This window comes from Pyrgilauda ruficollis, unplaced genomic scaffold, assembly GCF_017590135.1.
Source record: "Pyrgilauda ruficollis isolate IOZ18807 unplaced genomic scaffold, ASM1759013v1 scaffold52, whole genome shotgun sequence".
Classification (NCBI taxonomy): Eukaryota; Metazoa; Chordata; class Aves; order Passeriformes; family Passeridae; genus Pyrgilauda; species Pyrgilauda ruficollis.
Window position 1 is genome coordinate 3,951,203 of NW_024526822.1, and position 25,363 is coordinate 3,976,565.

General features: G+C 45.7%; 1 protein-coding gene across 1 annotated transcript in view; it reads right to left on the reverse strand.

The window, feature by feature from the left end:
• Window positions 1-25,363, reverse strand: part of UBASH3B (ubiquitin associated and SH3 domain containing B) — a 68,491-nt gene that overhangs the window by 5,922 nt on the left and 37,206 nt on the right. Inside the window, exons 2-12 of the mRNA XM_041480562.1 lie at window positions 17,638-17,691; window positions 16,637-16,823; window positions 16,016-16,214; window positions 13,111-13,280; window positions 12,030-12,238; window positions 9,174-9,309; window positions 8,267-8,387; window positions 6,046-6,186; window positions 2,135-2,176; window positions 1,869-2,031; window positions 572-678 (exon numbers count right to left, since the gene is read on the reverse strand). Coding sequence (XP_041336496.1) covers window positions 572-678; window positions 1,869-2,031; window positions 2,135-2,176; window positions 6,046-6,186; window positions 8,267-8,387; window positions 9,174-9,309; window positions 12,030-12,238; window positions 13,111-13,280; window positions 16,016-16,214; window positions 16,637-16,823; window positions 17,638-17,691 — 1,529 coding nt within the window. The remainder of the gene's footprint in view (window positions 1-571; window positions 679-1,868; window positions 2,032-2,134; window positions 2,177-6,045; window positions 6,187-8,266; window positions 8,388-9,173; window positions 9,310-12,029; window positions 12,239-13,110; window positions 13,281-16,015; window positions 16,215-16,636; window positions 16,824-17,637; window positions 17,692-25,363) is intronic.

Genomic DNA, 25,363 nt, shown 5'->3' on the forward strand with positions numbered 1-25,363 from the left:
GCAAACCATTCATATCAAAGCTTAGAAGGCAGAGACAGGTCAGTGAGAGGAAATCAGTGAAAACACCAGAATTTAGGGATTCTCAGAATGTTTTGGATCAACAACGACAGCTAGGGATTTAAAAAAAAAAATTCAGTATTGTGTTTGGAGAAATGTTCTAAGGTTTTTGGAGGGCAAATGCCCCATTTAGTGCTGGGAACACAAAGCAGAGGGCAAATAATTCATTTATTCCCTTGGGAATAAATTCCTATCACTCCAATGGGTTGGGATCCCTAAAATAATTCTGCTATTTAACTTTCTTGTTGGCCCTTTCTTGTAAGGTGATGTATCTGAAAAATAATTCATTTATTCCCCTGGGAATAAATTCCCATCATTCCAATGGGATGCCTAAAATAATTCTGCTATTTAACTTTCTGGCCCTCTCCTGTAAAAGGAGTTTATCTGGAATTAAAGCTCAGGACTTTCTGATGCTTCTGGGAGAGAGGATGAGAGATCCAGAGGTGGGAATTCATCCCCTCAGAGGGAAAGATTTCAGGAATATTGGAATTGCCATCCCCCCTGCAGCACTCACCTTTGCCTTTACATTCACTGATGATTTCCTTCGTTACTTGGTAGCTTCTGCTGATGTAGGAGTCGTAAGACTCAGAAACCACCAACTTGCTGACGGGAATATGAGGTCTGGGAGGAGAAAAACACAGCCGGGAAATATTGTAAAAATAAAGAATTCTAACTGCAAGGGGTCTGGGAGGAGAAAAACACAGCCCGGAAATTGTACAAATATAGAATTCTAACTAACTGTGAGGTGTGTGCAACCTCCGTGATCAGGAGGAATTGCCAGTGATATGGGAATCTTGGTTTATAATAAGCCAAAATTTATTTTATACATATATTTTTAATAAATAATTATATTTATATAATTTATATAAATATCAAGAATTGGATCTATTATCAATATTTATATATTTCATACATAGTGTATATATTTTCTATACAATCATATGTTTATATAGTTTACATATAAATAGATAAAATAATATCTATTCTATAATATATTTATCTATATATTTAATATTTTATATATATATATATATAAAATATAATTTTCAGGTCACATATATATAGTCTGCATATATTGTATAGAATTTTCAGGTAATATATATTTTTAATATATATGTATAGACATTTATATATATATATATATACACATACATATACCTATGCACATAATATATATACATATATATTTAGATAGATTTTAATACATATATATATGTATCTATATTTTTATATATATACACACATACATATTCTATATATATAATACAGAATTTTCAGGTCATATATATATTTTTATATATGTATATATTTATATATATGATTTCATATATATATACATACATATATACAGACACATACATATAGACATATATATATTTATATATATTTTATATATACAATAATATATATATATTTTAACATAGATATACACACACATATATATTATATATATAAAATATACAATTTTCAGGTAATGTATGTATTTTATATACATATTTTATATATTTATAGATATTATTATATGTATATATACATATAAATATACATACATATACACATACACATAGACATACATATATATATTTATATATATATATATAAATTTAAAAAATATATATTTATATATATAAATATATATATATATATATATTTATATATATTTATATATAATTTTCAGGCCACATTCAGCACAGCAGCCTCGAGCCTGCTCGAGTTTCCTTCGAGAGCCTGAGCAGCTCTTCCCCCCAGCACTGCACTTGCCCCCGGGCAGAGCTGGGTGCGGAGCCCCGCGGAGCCCCCAGCCCCGGTACCTGTAGGTTGTGTCCACGCTGAGCGTGGCTGCGGCCAGGTCCGCGGGCGGGATCCAGGCGGGCAGCGAGCTCCCCGACACCCACTTGGTCCACTCGAACAGGCCCGGCTCCACGCGGATCTTCAGCGTGTTCTCCTGCTGCATGCCTGGAAACAGTGAGAATTCTGAGAGAATGCACCAAAATTGATTTGTAAAGAATTAAAAATTATCCATTATAAAAATGAAAAAAAAAAAATTATTTCATGTGTATTGTCCGCTCGAACAGGCCCGGCTCCACGCGGATCTTCAGCGTGTTCTCCTGCTGCATGCCTGGGAAATGGACAGAATTCTGAGAGAATGCCCTAGAACTGATTTGTAAATAAGTAAAAAAATATTCATTATAAAAATGAAAAATAATTAAATTTATTTCATGTGTATTGTCTGCTCGAACAGGCCCGGCTCCACGCGGATCTTCAGTGTGTTCTCTTGCTGCATGCCTGGGAAACGGACAGAATTCTATGAGAGAATGCCCTAGAATTGATTAAAAGAATTAAAAGAATATTCACTATAAAAACGAAAAATAATTAAATTTATTTCATGTGTATGGTCCGCTGAAACAAGCCTGGCTCCACCTGGATCTCCAGGCTGTTCTCCTGAAAAAGGAGGATGTTTACCTGGAAAAGAAGGAGAGGAGGCCAGATAGCAATGGGAAGGAAGAGAGCAGCTTTAATGCTTCAGGTATTTGTTAATTTGTTGGTTTTCTATAGAAAATTAAGTGTTTGTTTAATGTATGCTCTACAATTGATTTGTAAATAATTAAATAATTATTAATGATAAAATAATGTATGAATGTATGAATGAATGAACGTGTAATGAATGTCAAGCTCTGGTTGGCAGCTGGTGCAATTAGAAAAGGGTTCCTTATGGATTGTGCTGATATAAAATATATTGCTATGGAAATAATGATTGCCAGTCACTTAATATATAATAATAATAATAATAATAATAATAATTGATTTTTGTGAATAAATCCAGGTGAAAGGCACTGCAAGGAGCTGCTTCTTTGGGTCTGGCCAAAAAAGCAGCCAGAAAAAAATTGTAAAGGTCTTGGGTTTAATTTAATTGCATTTGTAAGCCATAAATCAAAGGATTGAACACAACTCAAACCCAGCTGAATTCAGTGGGCTGGAGTCCCTGCTAGCATAAATCTCATTACACAGCTGGGAGAGACCACTGCCAACAGGATGAGAATCACCTCCACTGCCAGGCTTGGTAATGTGTTAATAGCAGGGGTTTTAATATTCCTGCATCAGGGTTTTAATATTCCTGCATCAGGGTTTTAAATATTCCCGTATCAGGGTTTTTGATATTTCTACATCAGGGCTTCAATGTTCCTGTATCAGGGTTTTAATGTTCCTGTATCAGGGTTTTAATATTCCTACTTCAAGGTTTTAATATTCCTACATCTGGGTTTCAATGTTCCTGCATCAGGGTTTTAATATTCCTGTGTCAGGGTTTTAATATTTCTACATCAGGGTTTCAATATTCCTACATCAGGGTTTTTAATGTTCCTACATAAGGGTTTTAATATTCCTGTATCAGGGTTTTAATAGTCATGTATCAGGGTTTTTAATGGTCCTGAATCAGGGTTTTTAATATTCCTGTGTCAGGGTTTTAATATTCCTGCATCAGGGTTTCAATATTCCTGCATCAGGGTTTTTAATATTCCTACATCAGGGTTTCAATATTCCTGTGTCAGGGTTTCAATATTCCTGCATCAGGGTTTTTAATATTCCTACATCAGGGTTTCAATATTCCTACATAAGGGTTTTAATGTTCCTGTATCAGGGTTTTTAATATTCCTGTATCGGGGTTTTTCATTTTCCTGCAGAAGCCAAGGAGAGCAGGGATCTGCTCAGGCTGGCAGTGAGCAGCAGGCACATTTTCCTTCTGGAAAAGGCGTGGCAGCAAGGAGGGGACACTCACGCTGACAGTGGCTGTCACCATGGCAGGCTGACCTAGAAACGCCTTGGGAGAAGAGGGGACACTGAGGAGAGGGACATCTGCCAGCCCCGTGTCACAGGAGCTGCTCAGGGCTTGGGTCATCACAGGAATCGTGTGGAGGTCACACGGTGCCACCACAGCTGCAGCCGTGTCCTTGGACCCTTGAAAGCCATGGCAAGGTGTGTCCCCAGACCCCCTCAGTGCCACCAGCAGCCACACAAATTGTGCCTTGGACCCCTTTAATGCCACACAAAATGTGTCCTTGGACTCTTTTAATGTCACCAGCAAAGTGTATCCTAAGATCCCCCAAATGCCACCAGGAAAGTGTGTCCTTGGAACCTTTTAATGCCACATAAAGTGTGTCCTCAAACCCTTTTAATGCCACACAAATTGTGTCCTTGGACCCCTTTAATGCCACACAAAGTGTGTCCTTGGAGCTTTTTAATGCCACCACTGATGTGTGTCCTCAAAACCCTTTAATGTCACACAAAGTGCGTCCTTGCCACCTTGAATGCCACCAGCGAACTGTGTCCCCTTAATCCCCTGAATGCCACAGCAAAGTGGGTCCTGGGACCCCTTGAATGCCACCAGCAAAGTGTGTCTTCAAATCCCTTTATTGCCACCACCAAAGTGTCCCCTCAGACCCTCAAATGCCACCAGCAAAGTGTCCTTGGACCCATTCATTGCCGCCAGGAAAGTGTGCCCTCAAACCCCTTTAATTCCCCACAAAATGTGTCCTGGAATCCCTTTACTGCCACCAGCAATGTGTCCTGAGACCCCATGAATGCCACCAGCAAAGTGACCCCTTTAATGTCACAAACTGTGTGTCCTTGGACCCCTTTACTGCCATTAGCAAAGTGTGTCCTTGAACCCCTGAATGCCACAGCAAAATGTGTCCTTGGACCTCTTCAAAGCCACCAGCAAAGTGTCCTCAGACCCCTTGAATGCCACCAGGAAAGGGTGTCCAGAGACCCCTCTAATGCCACCAGCAAAGTGTCCTTGGAGCTCTTCAGTGCCACCCAAACTGTGTCCTTGTCCCCTGAATGCCACCAGCAAAGTGTCCTTGGAGCTCTTAATGCCACCAAAGTGTGTCCTTGTCCCTGAGTGCCATCAGCAGTGTCCTTGGAGCTCTTAATGCCACCCTAAGTGTGTCCTGTCCCCCAAATGCCACCAGCAAAGTGTGCTGTGACATTCACAGGGTCCCTTCTGTCCTGTGCAGACTGCAAACCCCGCTGCCATGTGGAGCCTGAGCACCCTCCTGCTGCTGCACTGTGATTTATTTGTGTTCAGAAAAGGCAGGATAATTTTAGCTGCCCCACTTTGGATGTGACCAGCAAGGAGTGCTCGGAAGGATCTGAGTTGGAGGAAATGCTCAGAGCTCGTGTCTTTGAGGGGCTGGGCTCCCTCATCACAGCTCTCAAGACGTGCTCCTGGCAGAGGATTTTGTGTCTGTGCACAAACCAGCAGGCTCAGGAGGCAGGATGGGAGAACACTGGAAGTTATTTGTGACAATAAAAAGCCAGGCAGACTGATAAAAGGATACTGGTGTGGCAAACTGGGTGAAAAAAGCAGATTTTGCAGGAGGTGACAGCCACACTGCTGCATTGCTCCACAATGTGGATAATAACACAATCTTCCCACGGCACCCATCCTTTGATGGCTTTGATTTCCCCCAGTCCTACATCTCTGCTTTGCCTTCTCCTCAGCAGCTGAAGGAGATGAGGTTTCCTTTGGAAGAGGGAAATTGCTGGGGAGGGTGAAGAGACTTTGCAAAGCTCCTTGAAAGATTTAAATCCCGTTAGCTCAGGGCATCCAATCCATTTTTTCCTGCCTTGCACGTTTCCTTTCTCTGATGGGGAGGAAGATAATGGGAGGAAGTGGGAGGAAAATAATGAAGCTTCCTGGGCAAGATCTTCATGGAACCATGGAATCATTTGGGTTAGAAAAACCAAAAACCTCCTGGGCAGAGACACCTTCCACTAAACCAGGTAGCTCCAAACCCATGGAATCATTTGGGATGGAAAAAAACAAAAAACCTCTGGGCAGGAACACTTTCCACAACCCCAGCTTGCTCCAAACCCTGTCCAGCCTGGCCTTGGACACTTCCATGGATGGACAACCTGTGCCACAGTCACAGGAACAATTCCTTCCCAAAATCCCCCCCAAATCCCCCCTCGTCCAGCTGCAAGCTTTGCTTGCTGAGCAGCACTTACCCACGAGCCTGGCCTGGGTGCAGCCCAGCACGGTGATGGGAGCATCTTTTTCGTAATCCCTGAAACCACCACTCCTCTGAGGTAAATTGTGAGGCATATTCAGGTTACTGCGCATGTACCTGCCTGCAGGGAGAGGTGCCAAGCTGCAGTTATTCCCCCAGGCAGAGGCAGGGACATCACACCTGATTTTCCCCTCTCCCACCACCTCAGCTGTGCTGTGCAGGTCCTGCCTAAGCCTGGCTTGTGAGTAGTTTTGGTTTGTTTTTTTTTTTTTTTCCCTTGTAAATCCATCAGGAATCTCACAAAAATTAAATTAAATACCTCTCACCAGCTCAAAATCAGCACAGAATGTTGCTAAGGTTCTAACATTTTTTTTGTAGGACTGATTTCCCCATGGGAAAGTAATTTCTATCCCACAACAAACATTCCACTTTTACAGGAGGTGAGAACACCACAGCACTTCAGTCATAGTGTAGAATGAAGGGAGTTGTTAAATTATCCTTTCACTACAAGGTATTGGTGGTTTTGAATAGAAGAAAGACTTTTAGGACAGATTTCTGATCAACTCTAAGCCAACAGAGCCTGAAGTTATAATTTGTTCACTGGTATGAAACCCAAGCATAATACCGGGTTGAAAACAGCAATTTATGCCCCAAAACCCACTCTGAGCAGTGTTATTTTCACTTAACAAGTCAATGGCTCCATTTCAGGAGAGCCAGCAGTGCAAAATTTTTCTTTGATGGCAGCAAATGTTTTCATGAACACTGACTACCAGCATCACGACTGCATTTTCTCTTTGGTGATGTAACTGCAGGGTGTAATCACTCCTGCAATATTTTCCCAAATATTGCCAAATGGAGTATTTCCTCCCTGGATGACTTGCTGCTGCTGGCTGCACAAAAATCACCATTTTGTGTTAAAACCCACAGCTTCCACCAGGCAGTGGCCACTTCTCCTTCCTCCACTAAATCCTGGGATACCCCCATATAACGATAAAGGTGAATAACAACAGGCAGAACACTTCAAAGTTCCAGCAGCAAAGGCTCCACTTTAACGTCACAGCCTATTTTTTATCCAATTTCCAAGTTACTGTGTTTTATTCAGGTTGGTTAGAATAAAACTAACTAAATTATTAGAATAAATTCTAACTTTCTTGCCACTCAATTCATTGGTTAGAAGGTGTGTACGTGCTATGACTCTCTTTACACAGGTGTTCGCATTTTTTCTTTGTGGATTTCTTTGTTTTCACAGATGCAAGCTGCCTTTTGACAAGAACAGATTGTTATGTAAAGCCATTCTCGTGGTTCTTTTCCATGGGAACTTAACAGGCTACCTGTTAATTCAGCTGAAATAGCAAGGCCTAATTTTATAACGTGGAAGAGTTTTACAGCGACTTCTGTGAGCCAGAGAGGAGTTTGATAAGAGGATCCACATTTACCCCTGAAAGAATTCTCTACCAAAGTTGTTGACACAGAAACCAAGAAAGAAAGAAGGATAAATAACAGAAACCTGCAACTGCCTGTTCCAATGAGCACTTTGTTTGTCTCTCCTGACCAATGAGCAAAGTGTAAACTGCAGAGTTTTGTAAGATTGTATAAAAAGCATCCATGCTGTAATAAAAACAGGTTTGAAACCTTCTGAAAATGGAGTGTTGCTTTGTGTTGTGACCTTCTCAACTACAACATTGTAAGGTGTCACCATGATATTTTATGAAAATCCTTTTGCTAGGATTTTTCTCCTGAGAAGCCTCAGAAAAGAAATGCAAACAGTAACTATCTGATGGCTGTGGAATGTGCTCTGGAGATGGTTTACCAACAGGGGCATCTTTGATTGGTCTCATGTGGATTGTTTTTACTTGATGACCCATCATGGTCCAGCTGCGTCGAGGCTCTGAGCAGTCACAGATTTTTATTATTCATTCTTTTTCCTAGCCTTCTGATGTATTCCTTTCTCTATTCTTTTTAGTACAGCTTTATTATTCATTCTTTTTCCTAGCCTTTTGATGTATTCATATCTCTATTCTTTTTAGTATAGCTTTAGTATAGCATTTTAGTATAATATAACATCATAATATAATAAATCAGCCTTCTAAGAAATACAGAGTCAGATTCATCTCTTCCCTCATCCTGGGGACCTGCAAACCCAACGACAATAAGGCCTTTCTTCTGTAAGGTTTTACCTGTATGCAGCACCCCGGGCTCACCTTTGGCATCGAAGCACTGGGACAGCCAGTACTTCCCAAAAACCACATCCATCCTCTCGCCGTGCCTGCAGACGAACAGGCAGCGCTTCTGAGGGCCCGGCTGGCTGCTTATCCTCAGGGGCTGCAAGGGAATTGATGCCTTCAGTTGGGGCTTTTATATTTTCCAGACTCTGTGCATAACTCTGAGCTTCGGATCAAGTGTCAGCAGCTCTCCTCACAGCTCAGTCACACAGAACAATCCTTTTCCAGCCCCAAAAAGTGCAAACAGGGAATGGAGGAGAGTAACCTGGGAGGATGGAACTGCATCACCTGGAGCTGGAATTGGACAATGAACCCAATATGGAAATGGACTAAAACTTACAAAAATGTGAAAACTCGTGACCAGGAGTCCATCTGGGGTGTAGCCTTGGCCGGGCTCTTGTACAGCCCAAGGTTTGTCCTTTGAAAGCCTTTTAATAAATCCCTGCTTTATTCCTTTAACTCTGCCCAGCCTCTGCTCCAGGCATCACAGTGACGGCAGGTTTGACCTTCAGCAGAGAGGAGAGACACCTGAGCAAGCCACAGGAGCCAGCAGCAGGCTCCTCCTGCTTTGCCCTTGTGCAAACATCCCAGGGAAGGCTGCAGGACTTACTGCTTTTATGGGTTTGTGGGGCTCTTTGGGAATTCATAATACATTTATCTATACATATAATCCTGGTATATTTATGTTTACTATAGGTGGTGTAAAGCTATGGAGGGGGGCACAGGATGGGGTCCTGCCACCCCAGCTGAAGAGGCAGTTTGGGGATGCGGTTGTGTCATTAAAAACTCTGTAACTTGTGCTGCAGGGATTGAAAAGATAAATTTTTAGGGAAAATCCTTTCACTGGAAGCTTGTCCCTAATGATTTCTGGCTGTGGGGTCCCCACCTGCACGTTCTGGCAGATGATGGTGAGGGGCCCAGCATCCCCTGGCCCTTGGTCCTCCTGCTGCCTTCTCTCCAGAGCTCCATCAGCAAAGGCTTGGAGGGATGGGCAAGATGTGGTGTTCAGAATGGAGTAGGACCTGCCAAAAATAGAAAAACATTGTGTTTGGGCATGCTCTTTGTGCTCAGGCTGCTCCCAGGATGTTTCTGTAGCCTCCAGGAGCCGGTGGTAATTACTGTTGTGATGTTATTTCATTATTATTGGGGTTTTAGTGCTGCCCTGAGAGCACCTTGCCAGGTGATGCACACATGTGAGGGGACCAATTCCATCTCCATGGGCTGGTTTCCTTAGAAACAATTCACAGAACAATTCCCAAACTTTGGCCTGGGAGGCTCTCCCCACCCTGGAATATTCTCATGGACATTGCCAGGACCCTCCTGACAACACAGGATGCTCACTAACACCACTGGGGACCTGTCCGTGTCACTGGCTGTGGCTTTGTGCTCCCAAGTTTGGGAATTAATGGCTGCAGGGAGTTTGCACTCACTTTTTTTTAGCACAAGCTGTGGCTTCAGCAGAAACCTGGGGCCTCTCCCTGGGCAGTTTTCAGGGTTTCTGTGCCCAAAATAGCTTTTCCCCCTGGCAGGGACTCAGCCCTGTTGCTCCTGCAGTTTTCAGTGCTGCCTATTCCCCTTCCCACCTGCTTGGGAATTTATCCCCCCAGTGCTTCCAGTTAAGGGCAGCCAAAGGGATTTAACAGAGCCCACACTCCCTGGAGGGCCTTGCCTGATGATGGTCCCTCTGAATAAAGTTCTTATTCCCAGATATTCAAGGACTTTGACCAAAACCCTGGGGACTCAAATGTGACAGGCAATTACAGAAGCTGCCTCGCCCCTCTGCTGACTCAGTTACCTCTGCTTAGTCATTAAAAAAAAAAAAAGGAACATTATCAGGTAATGGATGTGGTCATTTACTTTGACAGAAAGAGTTGCCAGAGCTGGCACTTTTCAGTGCCTTAAATGCAGCAGGAGCTGCTCCCTGATAGCAGCAGCTAGGATAAAATCTCACAGGGGTGTCACAGCTGGTAAAATAGCCCCGAGTGACTCTGCCAGTGGGACAAAAATAGGTCACCTGTGTGAGTTATACGATCTAAAGGAGGAAAAACCCACTATGATGTTGGTCCTGAGCTATTACCTGCTGGAATTAGGGTGCAAGGATGACACTGAGCTACTGGATTATTCCTGAGGTCCCAACAGGGGCTAGCCCTGTTGAGTTGTTCCCCACATTGTCCAAATGCAGGTGGAGCACTGGAGTCAGCACTGATCCATCCTCAGTGACCCCAGAACTTGAATATATCTCTGTGAACACAATCTCAATGTGAACAGAATCTCAATTCTCACTTAGGACCCATCTCTATTTCTGCACAAAGTGAATTTCTCCCAGCTGTCAGCCCTTCCTCCCATTTAATCCCTTTCCTGCCTTGCCCATATGACATTTTTTAAGGACACTGGTCTGGAGAATACCAAGGATTTTTTGGTTACCCCACTTCCCTTTGCCCCCAGGAGCTGCCACACAATTTCTGAGCCTTTCTTTCTCTCTGAGCCTTTCAATAAAGGCCACAAACGCTCCAGCATCTATTTATAGATGGCAGGATTTGCTGGGAATGGTGATGAGGCAGAGGCAAACTCTCAGTGTGCCTGGAGAAGAGCCACCAGACTGTCTCCAGAGCTGCTGGAAAACACAAACTGCTGAGGCTGCTCCAGCTTAGTCATCTCCTAAGGACAGGCCATTGTTTGGAGGCTTTTCCCCAAAAAAAGGCTTTTCCTGGTTCCACCTCTGGATGGTGCCTTGTCTCCCCTGCTCTGGCAGGGATAAATGAGGGGGGGATGAGTGATTTCAGGACCAGCATTCTATTTAATGAATTCCCACCAAAATCAAGAGGCACAACCTTAATTAAAAGATGAAGGCTGCATTCTCACTGAAGCCAACAACAAGCTCCTAAAAATCTTGCTAAATATCCTAAGGAAAGTTGCTGATCCAAAGTCCTTCCCAGCAGGGAATTACGCATGGAAGACGTCTCTTCCCAAATTAACTCTCAAATTTACACCCTGCTGATGGCAGGCCCACCCCAGAGGTGCCTCCATCTGCTGCAGCTCCTTCAGCCTGCGAGTCACAAAGAGCTGCTGCAACATCTCAGCTGCAAAAATCACCTTGTCCTCTCACCCCACGCTAAGGGAGAGCATCTGCTGCTCCTTGGCTGATGAGATGAGGCTCTGTGTGCCAGCTCCTTCCCCTCAGTGCCCTTCTCAGCATCCCTCCTCGCTGCCCCGGGTGAAATCCCAGCTGCTGCTGCTGCCTTAAGTTTGAGCTTTTATATTTTCCGGATTCTGGAAAATATAAAACCCACATATTTTCTGGATTCTGCCTTAGTGTGTGACTTTGAACTTTATATAAAATGTTAGCAAGTTCTCACAGCTCAGTCACACAGAACAATCCTTTTCCTGCCCCAGAACCAAGGACAGCTCTGCAGCTTCAGCCCAAAAAGTGCAAACAGCAGGGAATGGAGGAGAGCAACCTGGGAGGATGGGACTGCATCACCTGGAGCTGGAATTGGACAATGAACCCAACATGGAAATGGACCAAAACTTACAAAAATGTGAAAACTCGTGACCAGGAGTCCATCTGGGGTGTAGCCTTGGCCAGGCTCTTGTACCGCCCAAGGTGTGTCCTTTGAAAGCCTTTTAATAAATCCCTGCTTTATTCCTTTAACTCTGCCCAGCCTCTGCTCCAGGGAGCCTCTCCAGGCATCCCTAAGCCCCTTTTTGCAGCTGTGGAAAGGGGAGGAGCAGCTTGACCTACCCATGGAACACCCAGGTGCCACATTCATCCGCCTTGGTGATGTAGTTTTCGGGCAGCAGCCCCGAGCAGCCAGTGGCCAGGGAAATGCCATAAATCCAGCCCTCACTCGTGCTGGTTTGCTCCACTGGGGACATGAAAATGAAATCCCCTGGGACCAGCTCCAGCTCGTCGTCGTTCTGGGGGGTGTAGGGGTAGATCACTTGCAGAGTCTGGGGGAGAAAAGCACAAAATGTTGTTACTGGAGATCACAGCAAATGGGCCCCCGGCTGGGTAATAATTAGCATAGACTCCAAGTATTACAGAAGGCTGAATAATAATCCTTTTTATGAAACCCATTCCTCTTTTTTATATTCTAGCTTGCTACAGGTGGAATTGATTGGTGTTTTAGTTAAAACACCATCACCACTGGCTAATTAAGAAACCACCCTTTGGTAAACAAATCTCCATAACACATTCCACGTGTGCACAACACCAACAATAATCAGCAAGTGAAGATAAGAATTGTTTCTCATTCTTTCCTCTGACCTTCTTGCAGCCTTTCCCAGAATGATTCCTAGGAAAGTTTTGTTCCTCTCTGTGGCCAGAGAGCTGCTGCCACAAGGCTGGTGAGGGGCTTGGAACACAAGCCCTATGAGGGACTTTTGAAGGAGCTGGGGCTGTTTAGCCTGGAGAAGAGGGGGCTCAGAGGTGACCCCACTGCTCTCTGCAATTCCTGAAGGGAGGTTCTAGACAGGTGGGGTCGGTCTCTCCCACCGGGCAGCACTGACAGAACCAGAGGACACAGTCTCAGCCACGTCAGGGAAGGTATAGGTTGGATATTAAGAAAAAAATTCACCAAAAGAATAATAAATAAAGAATGCTCTTCCCAGGGAGGTGGTGGAATCAGCATCTCTGGATGTGTTTAAAAAAAGACTGGACACGGCACCTGGTGCTATGGTCTGGTTGAGGTGTGAGGGCATGGGCTGGACTCAATGATCTTAGGGATCTCTTCCAACCTCATTATCCTGTGATTCTGTGAAATGGAAGGGGACCTTCAGCAGAGGGGTGATATTTTGGGGTGAGAGGAGCTCCAGGAGTTTACCTCGTGGTTGACGAAGCGAATGTCGCGGGAGAAGATCGCGGCCACCCAGTCACAGCCCAGCTTGACATCGATGCTCTGGGCCAGCTTCTCCAGCGTGGGCAGGTGGCTGCTCTGGAAGTGATAGGCCAGGGTGACGTGGAGCTGCTTCTTGTGGGGCTCCACGTGGACATCTGCAACGGGGAGAGGAGGGCTGAGAACCCCTTGGTGCCAGGTTAGCTCCAACAGAGCTGCACTTGCAAAGATGCTCAAGTGGGACAAGCTGGAGCTCAGCTGGAATCTGGGAGTGTGAGGTTGTTGCTGTTGTATTAGGGACAGCTGAATAAAGCAACACAGACTCCAAGGTCTTCTCAGAAGGCAACAGAAAAGACATCACATTGTTTTTTAGACATCACATTGTTTTATAGACTGTTCTGAGAAAGCTGGACCTGGTGGGTCCTCAGTCAATACCCCTCACCTCTTTGCTAATTAGGAACAACACCCTTGTTGTAAACATCTTGCAAGTAAACAAGTTAAAAACACCAGCTGCAAAGATTAAAGATTATTTTAATTCTTTCTCTGAGCTTTCTCAAAGCTCCCCCAGAGCAATGCTTGGGAAAGTTTATCTGACGTTCTCTCTGACCAGACTGTCAGCATCCACAGGAGGTCTCCAATATTGAAAATATCAGAGATTTGGGGTCTGATTCAGCCAGGGTGCCAGACAAGGCATCCCTGCAAACTGCCAAACAACGGGGGGTGTGACAATCCTTACTGCAGCTCTGGACACGCAGGATCTCCTGCCAAAAGAAAAAAGAGATTTTTCCAGGTAGGAAAATCCAGGAGGTTTTTATGAGCAGCCGAGGATCTTTCCAAAATAAGCAGGTAAAAAAGCATGATTTTTACTCTCCCTCTATCATTCTCTCTGCTGCACTAAATTACAAATCCATGGAATTTGCAGGTTTGTGCAAGTTGATTAAATCTTTTCCTTGGGCATTAGTTGGATTATCAGTTTAGTCACTGAGGGTGAAGTATTTCCAAATTGTGGAAACATAATAATGATTCAGAATGATCCTGCAGAAAAAAAGAATCTGCATCAGGAGATGATTCCAGGTGAAAATATGTGAAATATTTGGGCTCTTCCAGTAGATGAGGAAATCACAGGATACATTGTTTGCACGTAATTTATTCATGCTTATTCAACCAAAAATTGCAATTAGATTTGACTGATTATTCAGTCACAATTGCAGCTATTCAGAGACTTGGCTCCAAGTGCCAGCCAGGGGTAGCTCTGCAAGCTCATCCATCTTTTTTCTGTTGTTGTTTTTCATCAGCAATAAAATATGCTCAAGATCTCTGAAAAAAAAACCCCAGAGACTTTAATGTGATAACCTGACCAAGCTGTGGCTGCAATGCAGCAATTGCCTTCCCCTAAAAAACCCCAATTTGGCCTGAATTGGAGCAGTCTCGGGGCAGAAGATTGTTGGAAGCCACAAATGCTTCTTTATTCTGGGTCAGTGGGGTTTTTTTGGGTAAAAATCACATTTTTGGCTGTGCTGGAGGGAAACACTGATCCCACTCTCAATGGCTGCAGTGTCCTTGGACCCACCCAATGTCTACCTTCCAAAACCTTCTTTTTAAAGATAAAATTCCCTCCTTCTTCTAAAGGGAAAGGAAGTTCTAGGTCAGGTGAAAGCAACACATTCCAGAGGTTCTGGAAAGAACTTTCCAGAGCTTCTGGCTCCCTGCTGTGGGGCAGGGACAGACTCACAGCATCCCTGCATGGCTGTGGGTGCCTGCCCAGCACGGGAACACCCCAGGAATGCAGAATTTGCTGCGTTTTTGATGCATTTAAGCTCCAGGATAAGCCTGGGACTGGAAGGACTAAACCAGTTGTGTTGTGGGCAGGCCAAGCTGAGCTCTGCAGTGATGGAGGGTGGGACTGTGGTGTTGTGCGTGTTGGGACTTCCCAGTTTGGAGGTGACTGGAGGACACTCAGTGAGGTTGTTCAGCAGAGGAGAGGACAAGGTTCTGGTTATTCCCCCTCCAGAAGCAGGAGAGGATCATGGAGCACCTGTGAGCTCTGAGGTTGGAAAGAACACTTGGGGTCTTCTCCCAGAGCCCTCTTCACACCTCAAAAACGCAGTGAAAAAACAACCACGGCCTTGAAATGGCCGGGGAAAGTTCTGTGGTGGTGGCTGGAGGCGGCGAGCGGGCAGGAAACGGCTCAGAGCAGCTCTGTGAAAGGGTAAAGAACCACCAAATGTCAGCTTCCCTTCCAGAAACAGCACTGAAAACTCAGGGTGAGACATCTCCCAGCTGAAAAGCCAAAGCACCCACTGGGGTGTTGAGTTTTCACTTAAAAATCAGGGATTTGCTTTTGAGATTTGCTTCTTGGTGGCATCAGAGCTTTGGGGTTCTGGAAAGGCCCAAACTGTGAGCTTTGGCAGGTGCTTTGCTCCTGCATGGCACCAAAGTTTTGGTTTTTCTGACAATGCCCAAGCTGAGCTCCTTCATGGCTTCAAAGTTTTGGTTTTTCTGACAAACCCCAAATTCATGGCATCCAAGCTTTGGTTTTCTATCAGTGCCCAAGCTGAGCTCTTTTAGCATCCAAACTTTGTTTTTCTGACAATGCCCAGGCTGAGCTACTTCATGACACCAAAGTTTTGGTTTTCTATCAAGGCTTCAAAGTTTTGGTTTTCTGACAATGCCCAAGCTGAGCTTTTTTGGCCTCCGGACTTTGGTTTTCTGACAATGCCCGGGCTCGGCTCCTTCATGACTTCAAAGTTTTGGTTTTCTGACTCTCCAGGCTGGGACCTCATGCCTTCCAAGCTTTGTTTTTCTGACAATGCCCAGGATGGGCTCTCATGGCACCCAAACTTTGTTTTTTCTGACAACGCCCAACCTGGCAGCTGCCAGAGCAGTCACTCACCTGCTTTGGAAGCCGCCTCTGCAGCGAAGTCTGCAGCAAACTTCTTGAGCACCTCAGCACTTTCCTCCTTGACGAAGAGCCCGATGAAGTTGGAGGACGTGTAGAGCTCCAGGGGCAGCGGGGCAGGGAATTTGCATTTCCAGCGCATCACCGTGGCCTGCAGGGCTTCCGTGAGAGCGTCCACCTTGCTGTCCTCACACTGCCAAGGAAGCAGGACAGGCATGGCTCAGGAAAGGAGAGGATGTGGGTGGGTGTCAGTGGCCTACCTTTCCCCTCATGCAGTGAGAAGAAGCACAGGGGCATGGAAAAAAAAGTAAAAAAATCTATGTTTAGAAATCCTTGGCCCCTCCCTTGTCCTCAAAGCAGGATCAGCTATCCCCAAGTAACCTCCCCAAGCTCCCCCCACCCATTCTCACGCTGAGGATCACTGCAGAGGATGAGAATTCAGTCTTCTGCTGCTGCTCTTCCCTGAAAACAGCAGCTTAAAAAAACAATTACCTCCTCCAGCAGCCCAGGCATCGGCAAAATCCCCCCGGCCCCTCCCTAAGCCAGGCTGAAGTCTCCAGGCTGAGCCTGGCAAGGAATGGCTAAAGCAGAGAGGGGAGAGGAGCTGCGCTTTACCATGAAGAACTGGCAGAGGGTGATGTGGGGGAAGATGTTGTGAGCTTTGTTCTTGCCACAGATCTGCTTCGACTGCTGCCAGAACTCGGAGAGCTTCTGCGCCAGGGGCCCGGTGGGGCGCAGGTACAGCACGTACTCCCGGGGCAGGGTGTCATCCAGGAACGGGTCACCCACGTGGGAGAAGAGCCTGGCAGGCAGAAAGAGCTCTTAAATCGAGAGAGAGTCACAGATTTTCTTCCCCCAACAAAACCAGCTCCCCCCATGCTGCCGCTCGTTGTCCCTGCATGGGAAAATGCGGCTCTGGCCGGGCAGGCAGAGCTGCTCTGCCTCACTTGCAGCCCACTAGCACTGCTCAGCAACACAGAAAATTGGGGTTTACTTTCAGGCTGATGCTCTGAAGATCCAAGCCAGGTCACTGCTTCTGCCTTTTCTGCCTTTCAGAGTGCAGAACACAGGGAGGAGAGCACCAGGAGTCACTCCATGTCTCTGAGCAGGCAGTTCCCAGCTGCAGAGTGGGGGGGTTCCTTCTCTCACCTATTCCCCTTCCCACCTGCTTGGGAATTTCTTCCCCCCCAGTGATTCCAGTTAAGGGCAGCCAAAGGAATTTAACAGAGCCCACTCTCCCTGGAGGGCCTTGCCTGATGATGGTCCCTCTGAATAAAGCCCTTATTCCCAGATATTCAAGGACTTTGACCAAAACCCTGGGGACTCAAATGTGACAGGCAATTACAGAAGCTGCCTCGCCCCTCTGCTGACTCAGTTACCTCTGCTTAGTCATTAAAAAAAAAAAAAACAAACCAAAAAACCATTATTATAACACCTTTGCTGCAGATCACAAACCCCTCTCAGACCAGGCTCGTTTCCAGCACTTAAACAGCACCTCACTAACTCTGCAGGTGCTTTTCAGACAACAGCCCTGTTTAAACATGCCACATTCTAATGGCTGAAACCCTAAATCCACAATTTCTGCTACTTTTTAACATTTATTACTTCATACCAACCAGTCGCATGCTGCTTGAACACTCCTTCCACCTGTCGATGCCAGCGCTTTTTGTCTGCAGAGAGAGCAAAATAAAACGAGAATTTCAGTGCTGCTGGGTCTATTGCTGTGTATTTGGGCCCTCATGGGATGCCCTTTCCAATTCTCCAACCCCTGGGGCTTTTTTTTTGGATGTGCCACCTGTCAAATCCCCATAAACTGAAGGACAAAGTCATGCAGCCAGCACAAAACACGAATTATGGACCTCTGGGTTTCCCACTTCCCCACTTTTTCTGGACAGAGAAACACCAGCATTTAATGGTCTCTTTGCTGGCAATTTCAGCATGAAACCCAAAGAATTGGGTCTTAAAATGCAGGAGTTGCAGTGAGGAGGAGAAAAATTCAACAGCCACGAGAGGGCACAAACAGAGATTTTCCAGCTTAGAAAAGTTCCCTTTAGTCCTTGCTGTACTCAAACTGCTCTTCTGCTTCTTTCCCTTCAGGATGTCTCTGAATCCCTTTTCCCTCCAGCTGGGAACACCCAGCTCTCCTCTTCAGCAAGTTTTCTGAGCACACCAGCACAAGTAACAGCTTTAAACGTGGAATTATGTTTTCCAAGTGCTCGACACCAGCATGGGAAAGCAGCTGTGGATCAGCTCAGCCCTGTGGCACCAGGGACAGCCAAAGGGAGGGATTCACCCAGAACCCAAATGGAGCGAGAATTATGAGTGAAGAAGGCAGAAAATGACAGAAATTTTAGGGTCATGAGGCAGAGGCAGGAGCTCAGCTGGGGAGGGTGCAGAATTCCCCATGAATAGGTGATTTCCTAAAGGGAAAGGGAGCAGATCCAGGCTCCAGCCCGTGGGTCTGGGGTCAGGGACCCTCCAGGACTTGTGGCCATGCTTGTGTCACCCCTTCTGTCTGCAGTGCTTTCCAAATGCTCTGACACCCCCAGAGGACATTCCTGAAGGTCACCCCCAGCCCCCAGCCATGTGCTGTTGACTCAGCTGTGCTTCAGCCTCCCCACCCCTTGAACACACACATTTTGGTTCGTTTGGAGGGTAAGAGGAAGGCAGAAAGATAATGCTGATAATGATAAAAAACAAAAAAGAAAAAAAAAAAAATAAAGAGCTGTGTTGCAAATGTGTGGTGATGAATACACTTCCTCCCCAAGCTGTTTTGCTGCCCTTATCTGCCAGCATTCCCTGGAGATCAGCAGTGCTGGGCCAGCACCTGCCCTCTGGGAGGATGGATTTGGTGGATTTGGGGTGGTGAACGCTGTGGGCTGGGGCTCCTGCCTTGCTGACCTTGCTCTGCTCTGGAAAGTGTTCTGTGCAAAGCAGAAAGTGCTTTGCTTTGGAAAGCAGCTCAGGCAAAGGAGATGAAAAATAGGGGGGCACCTCTCTACAAGACAGGGGGCACCTCTCTAAAAGATAAGGGGAATCTCTCTAAAAGATAAGGGGTACCTCTCTAAAAGATAAGGGGGAACTCTCTAAAAGATAAGGGAGGATCTCTCTAAAAGATAGGGGGGACCTCTCTAAAAGATAGGGGGGAACTCTCTAAAAGATAGGGGGAATTCTCTAAAAGATAAGGGGGAACTCTCTAAAAGATAAGGGAGGATCTCTCTAAAAGATAGGGGGGACCTCTCTAAAAGATAGGGGGGAACTCTCTAAAAGATAGGGGGAATTCTCTAAAAGATAAGGGGGAACTCTATAAAAGATGGGGGAATCTATCTAAAAGATAAGGGGAATGTCTCTAAAAGACAGGGGGGACCTCTAAAAGATAAGGGGCACCTCTCTAAAAGATAAGGAGCACCTCTCTAAAAGATAAGGGACACATCCCTAAAATATAAGAGGGACCTCTCTAAAAGATAAGGGGCACCTCTCTAAAAGATAAGGGGCACCTCTCTAAAAGATGGGGGGGAACTCTCTAAAAGACAGGGGGGATCTCTCTAGAAGATAAGGGGGATCTCTCTAAAAGACAAAGGGCACCTCTCTAAAGGATAAGGAGGATCTCTCTAAAAGATAAGGAGGATCTCTCTAAAGGATAAGGGGCACCTCTCTGGGAGCAATGCCTGGGGATTCTTCCTGCCCTGCTTCCATCATTTGCTGTTCTGCCCTTGCTCTCTCCCTCCCCTCCTGCCGGGGCTGTCTTTGCTCTTCACAAGACAGATGTGACTCTGCAGAACTCTCCCCTGAAGTCTGGCAGTGAAGCCTGCCCTCCCAGAGCAGCTCTGGCCCTGCAATGAGCAGTTTCTCCGGGATTTCCTCTGCCCAGAGCTCTGGAGGAGCTGTGCACAGTCCAGGTTCTCCCACCCCCCCTCAGGGACTCTTTTCCTTCATGACCTGATGATTCTTTGGAACAAACCCCACAGAGGAGCTCTGCTGGAATTAACTGCAGCTCCTGCAGAGCTGGGGACCCTGAGGGGAGGCAGAGAACACGAGGCTGGAGCCACACCTTTGTTCACCTGGGATTTCCAGAGCTGCCTCCATCATCCACAGGGACAACCAACCCCCTTGTCAATTTAATTTTCAGTGTGAGGAGGAAATGCTGCATAAAGCAAACAAAGCCAGAGGATATTTTTATCCCAGGACCTGCAAATGAGAGACTTCTTCCTTTTTTTTTTTTTTTTTTGTTTGTTTGTTTGTTTGTTTGTTTGGGTTTTTTTGTTTTTAATTTAGTGCAAGGAATGGTGCTGATGACTGGTAAGTCTCTGCTTCCCTCCCAAAATCCCACCCTAACCAAAACCTGGAGAGGACCCATCCTCCAGCTCCCAGGCCAAAATCAGCTTTTTAGAAGCTGAGTACTCAAAACTGGTCCCAGCCATGCCAAAGTGGCCTGATTTTCACAATTGCTGAGTGCAGTGGGAGCTGGAAAACGCATCCTGCTCCTGAGAAAATCAGGTCACTTAATTAGGTGACAAATTATGGCTTAGGTGCTCACATTTCCTCACGCTGGGTACCAAGTGTTGGCTGGAGCATTGTAGAAAAAAAATAGTGACTCAGATGAACCAGAAAAGAGGAAAAAGGAAGAAAATTACTTATTTTTTTCAGAATTTACTGGATGGTATCACTGAGTAACCGTTTCTGGTGATGCAAAATGGGTTCAGAAGCTTTGTGCAGCACTGCTGGTCCCCTGGGGCACCCAGCTCCTCCATCTCTTGGCTTCTGAGATGAAGTGCAGGGAAATAATTTAAAAGCACCCAGCAACATGGAATAATCATTTCGAACAGACAGCAAGGCACAGGTTCTGTGCAACTGCAGCTCTGGAGAATCTGGGGAAGGGGAAAGAAAACCCTAACAGCAATGACTTCCAAATGCACAGCAGGTATTTTATTCACCAGGAAGAATTAAATTGATTCTTCCACCTCAAAGCCCTGCCCGTGACACTCCTCAGTGTCAAGGCCCAAGGAAAACCTTTCCCCACTCAGTCCCTGGTTAAACAGGGTGAAATATTGCCAGGAAATATCTCAGCTAAACAGCTGGCCCCAAAATATTGCAGCAGAATTGGTGTTGCTGCCCTGGCCCCCACACTGATGTGCAAATTTTAACCCCACTTTGAGGCAGAGCACAGAGCTCTGAGGGATGCAGCACTTCACTCCTTACTGCTGGGGGATTCCTGGCTTCCTGTCACTTCTGGCTGGAAAAAACAAAAAAAACAAAAAAAAAGGGGAATGTCAATGGAGCTGGGAAAAATGTATCAATAAACATAAAATATAATGGCCAAATCCCATTTGCTTCAGAGGAAATGACTGTAATGGGGAATGAGGCATTGACCATAACAAGAACCACACAAAAATCCTCCCTCTGCTGAGAGCTCAGCCTTCTGCTTCTAGTCCAGTTTAAAAAGTGTTGGGCTTTATCCAAGCCCAGCTTAAAAAAGGAGGGTGAACAGACAGTGGGGAAGACACTGCAAACAGCAATACCAAGGCATGGGGGGAAATGTTCTGGGATAAAATATAATGCAGATAAAAATACATCACTAAAAAAGCGTGCAAACTTCAGGGGCTTGACGCCCCAGCAGGGACTTCCATTGGCTCTTCCTTAATTTCACTAATTGTGCCATCAGCAGAGCTCTGCCTGCGAGAGGGACCTGATTTTATTTGGAATTTCTGCTCTCAGAGGCTGCAGAAAAGTCCAGCAGCAGCCTCTGCCTCAAACCCAGCTCCACAGGTACCCAGGGATTTGGGACTGAGCCCTGCAGGGATGCAGGAAAGAGAGAAAATGACCAACTCTGCCCTTGCATCCCACCCCTCAAGCCCCCACAAACTCCTTCCCCCTGAGCAAAACCCCTCAGAGGGATGAATTCATCACTCAGTCTTTGGCCCATCAAATATTTTGCTACGTAAATAAAGATTTTTAAAAAAATATGATGGAAATACTTCTTTTTCTTCATCAGGTCCCACTCACAGGCCTGCCTGAGAGGGTAAAATAGGAATTACAGCCCATAATTTATTCCAAATGAGTTTGAAAGAAGGATGCTGTCAAACAGAGCGTTTTTCCTTAGGAATACAAAATAAGCACCTTGGTTTTTCCTTGTTTGTGCCTATAAAACATATTTATATAAACATATATTCAACTAGCTCTATGTATCTATTTAAAGCTTGGCTTCTTGCATCTCTGTTGGTTTCTGGTAAAAGAATAGAAAGCAAAATGTTGGCTGGCTCCAGGGAATGGGAAAAAATAGGAATTTTCTGGCTGCAGCTGCTGTTTGGAGCAGATCTGTCAGTGCAGGTGCAGGTCAGGAGCCCAATATTTAAATTTCTTTTAAATATTTAAATTTCTTCTTGCCTTAGATGTCAAAGTCATGAGTGGGAGGTCCCAAATTCAAACTCTGCTCTATAACCCACAGTAAAACTGTCAAAAATTCTCCACAAACAGGAAAATTCCCATTATTTTTTTGTGTGTTTTTTTTCCAAATTGCCCATCAAGTGACCTTTACAGATCCCTGAATTTTTGCAGTTTTCATCGATTGTTTATTAACAGTCCAGCAAGGGGAATGAGTCTGTTTTAGGCTTTCACTAAACAACTGCACATTGAGGAACGGCTTTGCAAGGAAAATTTCTGTGCAATTAATGACTTGGTTCTGTGAAGTAGGAAAAAAAACTCACCCAAATTCCTGGGTGCCACGAATTTCTTAATTATTCTGCACACAGAAATGGCCACAGTGAGGTGTTCCCCCTAAATGTGCTGTGCTCCTCTGAATCCTCACCATGCACAACTCACTCAGCCACCCCCAAAAAAAAATCATATGATGCTGCCTCTGTTCTTATTTGGGTGACCTTGCTGCTATAAATAGGGCCAGGACAGGAAGATATCACCAGGGATCCAGTTCCTGTTTAGGGCAGGGGGTTGGGGATGTTCCTTTTCTGCATCTGTGAAGGAAAAAACAACAAAACCCCCGTGGTGTTTCTGTGAGGAGAACGACTCTGATATGAGAGCGTGGCAGGGTAATTAATTTCTCTCCCTTCACTGAGTTTTAAGCAAAAGAGAATCTAATAAGTGCAGAAAGTCTGTGATTTCCATTCATCTTCAAAACCCAGCCAAATCACAGATTAACGTTTCCAGGAAGGCTGACCACCTTCGGAAGTTAAAACTCGGCAAAAGACAAATTTCACTTGCAAAAGATTGCACTTAAAACTTCAGTGGCCTCCTAAATTCTCCATTTTCCTGCCTGATGGCAGAGAGAAATCCCTGCTCGCGTGGAACTCACTGAGTTTAATTTCAACCATGTCCCCTCCCGGAGCACCAGCTGGTTTTACACCCCAAGGTCCCCTTTGGGAACGTGCTGTCCCCAAGCCCTGAGGTCAGCAGGGGCCAGCAGCAGATCCCAGCTGTGGAAAACACCCAGGTCCTGCCTGGAACGCAGCAACTTCCAGAGGGGAAGCTCCTGGGAACTGCGAGCTCTCCGTGCTGCATCCTGCAGGTCACGGCAGTGTTTATGGAAGGTGCCTGGAAATTCCCTTCCTCCCTCTTCCCAAGGGCTGCCTGCTTATCCCCAGCTCTGGAATAGCGAGCTCTGCTAGCAGGGAGGAGAGGGAAAAGGGAAATGTGGGTAATAATGTGTGTTTGTAGTCTCCACAGTTTCAAGTGTTCCTTTTTTTTTATTTTTATTTTTTCCAGAGGACAAGCAAACTGCAGCCTGGCCACAGGAGGAGGATGAAATGGTGATTTTTGTGTGCAGAGAATGAGGGCCTGGGCACGTGCCTCTTGCTTTTTGGAGTTATGTAAGATTTTGAAGGCGGATTTCTCTCCCCACATGTGCACCGAGTCATCCCCTAATCCCCTGCTCAGCCAGCTTGTTAAAGCACGAGGAGAGGGAAGCACAGGCTTGTAAAAAGTGGCCGGGATAAGGGCAGGAATGTAGCAGCCATTCACCATTTTCAAAGAGGGACAGGGTTTAGAGAGGAAGCAGGATATTCCCTTCCTCAGAACAACAACAGTGCAGCTTTTTCTGAGGCGTGGGCTTGGCTGTCCAGCTCCTGCAGGATGGAGGAGGAACAAGGCTCAGGATTTTGGGCTGATTTGAATCGGTCACACCCCATCAAAATTCCTCTGTCCCTTCATTCTCCCCTTCAGCTGCAAGGCCCTGCCCTTAGGTTTGCTTATAATCCTGATATTGGTTTTCTTTTTAATTTCTGTTTTGGATGATATTTGCTGTCTGGCTTCCTGGTTCACTTCCTTTAGCTTCTCTCCCCATGTGCTAATCTAAAAGCGCTGCTCAAACAAGCTCTGAAAATAGCAGGAGGCCTGAAGCTGGGAATTTGAGAAAATGATGTCTCACCATTCCCTAATAAACCCACAAAAACTGGCAGCACCTCAGCTGCCCGGTTCAGACTCAAACCTGTGACTGCAGGGCAGTGGGAGCTCAGTGAAGGAAGGTGAGAAACAACTGCTGCTGCTAAACCTTCTGCAGAATTGTGACCACTGGGAAAGCAACCAAATAAATCCACACACAACTGGAGCTCATTCAGCAGGGGCTCGTCCCCTTCAAAACCTGATTTTAACAGCGGCCAGAACTGACCACGAGCTCGGCACTCACAGGGAGCAGCTTTCATCTCAAAGCCATTAATCCATTTTTAGCTAACCAGGAAGACAATGTCCTTGCAAGGAGCCAAGCTGGAGGTTTAAGGATGCTCCAAGGCACCATCTGGAGGCTCGGTGATAGCCAGGAAAGGAAGCAGTTGTCAGCTGATTGGGAAGAAATTAAGTCCCACATTTGAAGCAAACACGGCGCTTTCTTCTCCCTCATTGCTCCTCTCCCTATCCAGGAATGAGATTTGCCACAGCTCTGCTTTTTTTTTTTTCTTTTTTCCCTTTTTTTTCTCTTTCTCCCACCAGGAGTGGGTTTGGGCCGGTGGAGCTGCTGGGGGAATGGGAAGGGGGCCAGGTGGCTGCTGCAATGTCACCAATGTCCCACTGCCACCTCCTGCCTGTCCATCTGTCACAGCCCTTCTGCACTGCCCCCAGTGCCCAGCCCCTGCTGCCCCACACCCCAATTCAGGGAGGGGGAACTTTGTGCCCCCAGTCCTCCAGCAGCCCCATTCACCCCTCTGTACATCGAATTTCTTTAGGAAGAAAAGGGGAAAAAAAAAAAAAATAAAAAGCAAAGCCACAAGTAGCACTTTAAAGTGCCAGTGTTAACATTTTCCAGCTTCTTGGGGTTTCAAAACAGGAAGTTTGGGGGCGGCGCAGTTGCACAATTTGCCAGAAAGCTGCTGTTCTGTGAAGCTGGTGACACGGGGCTGT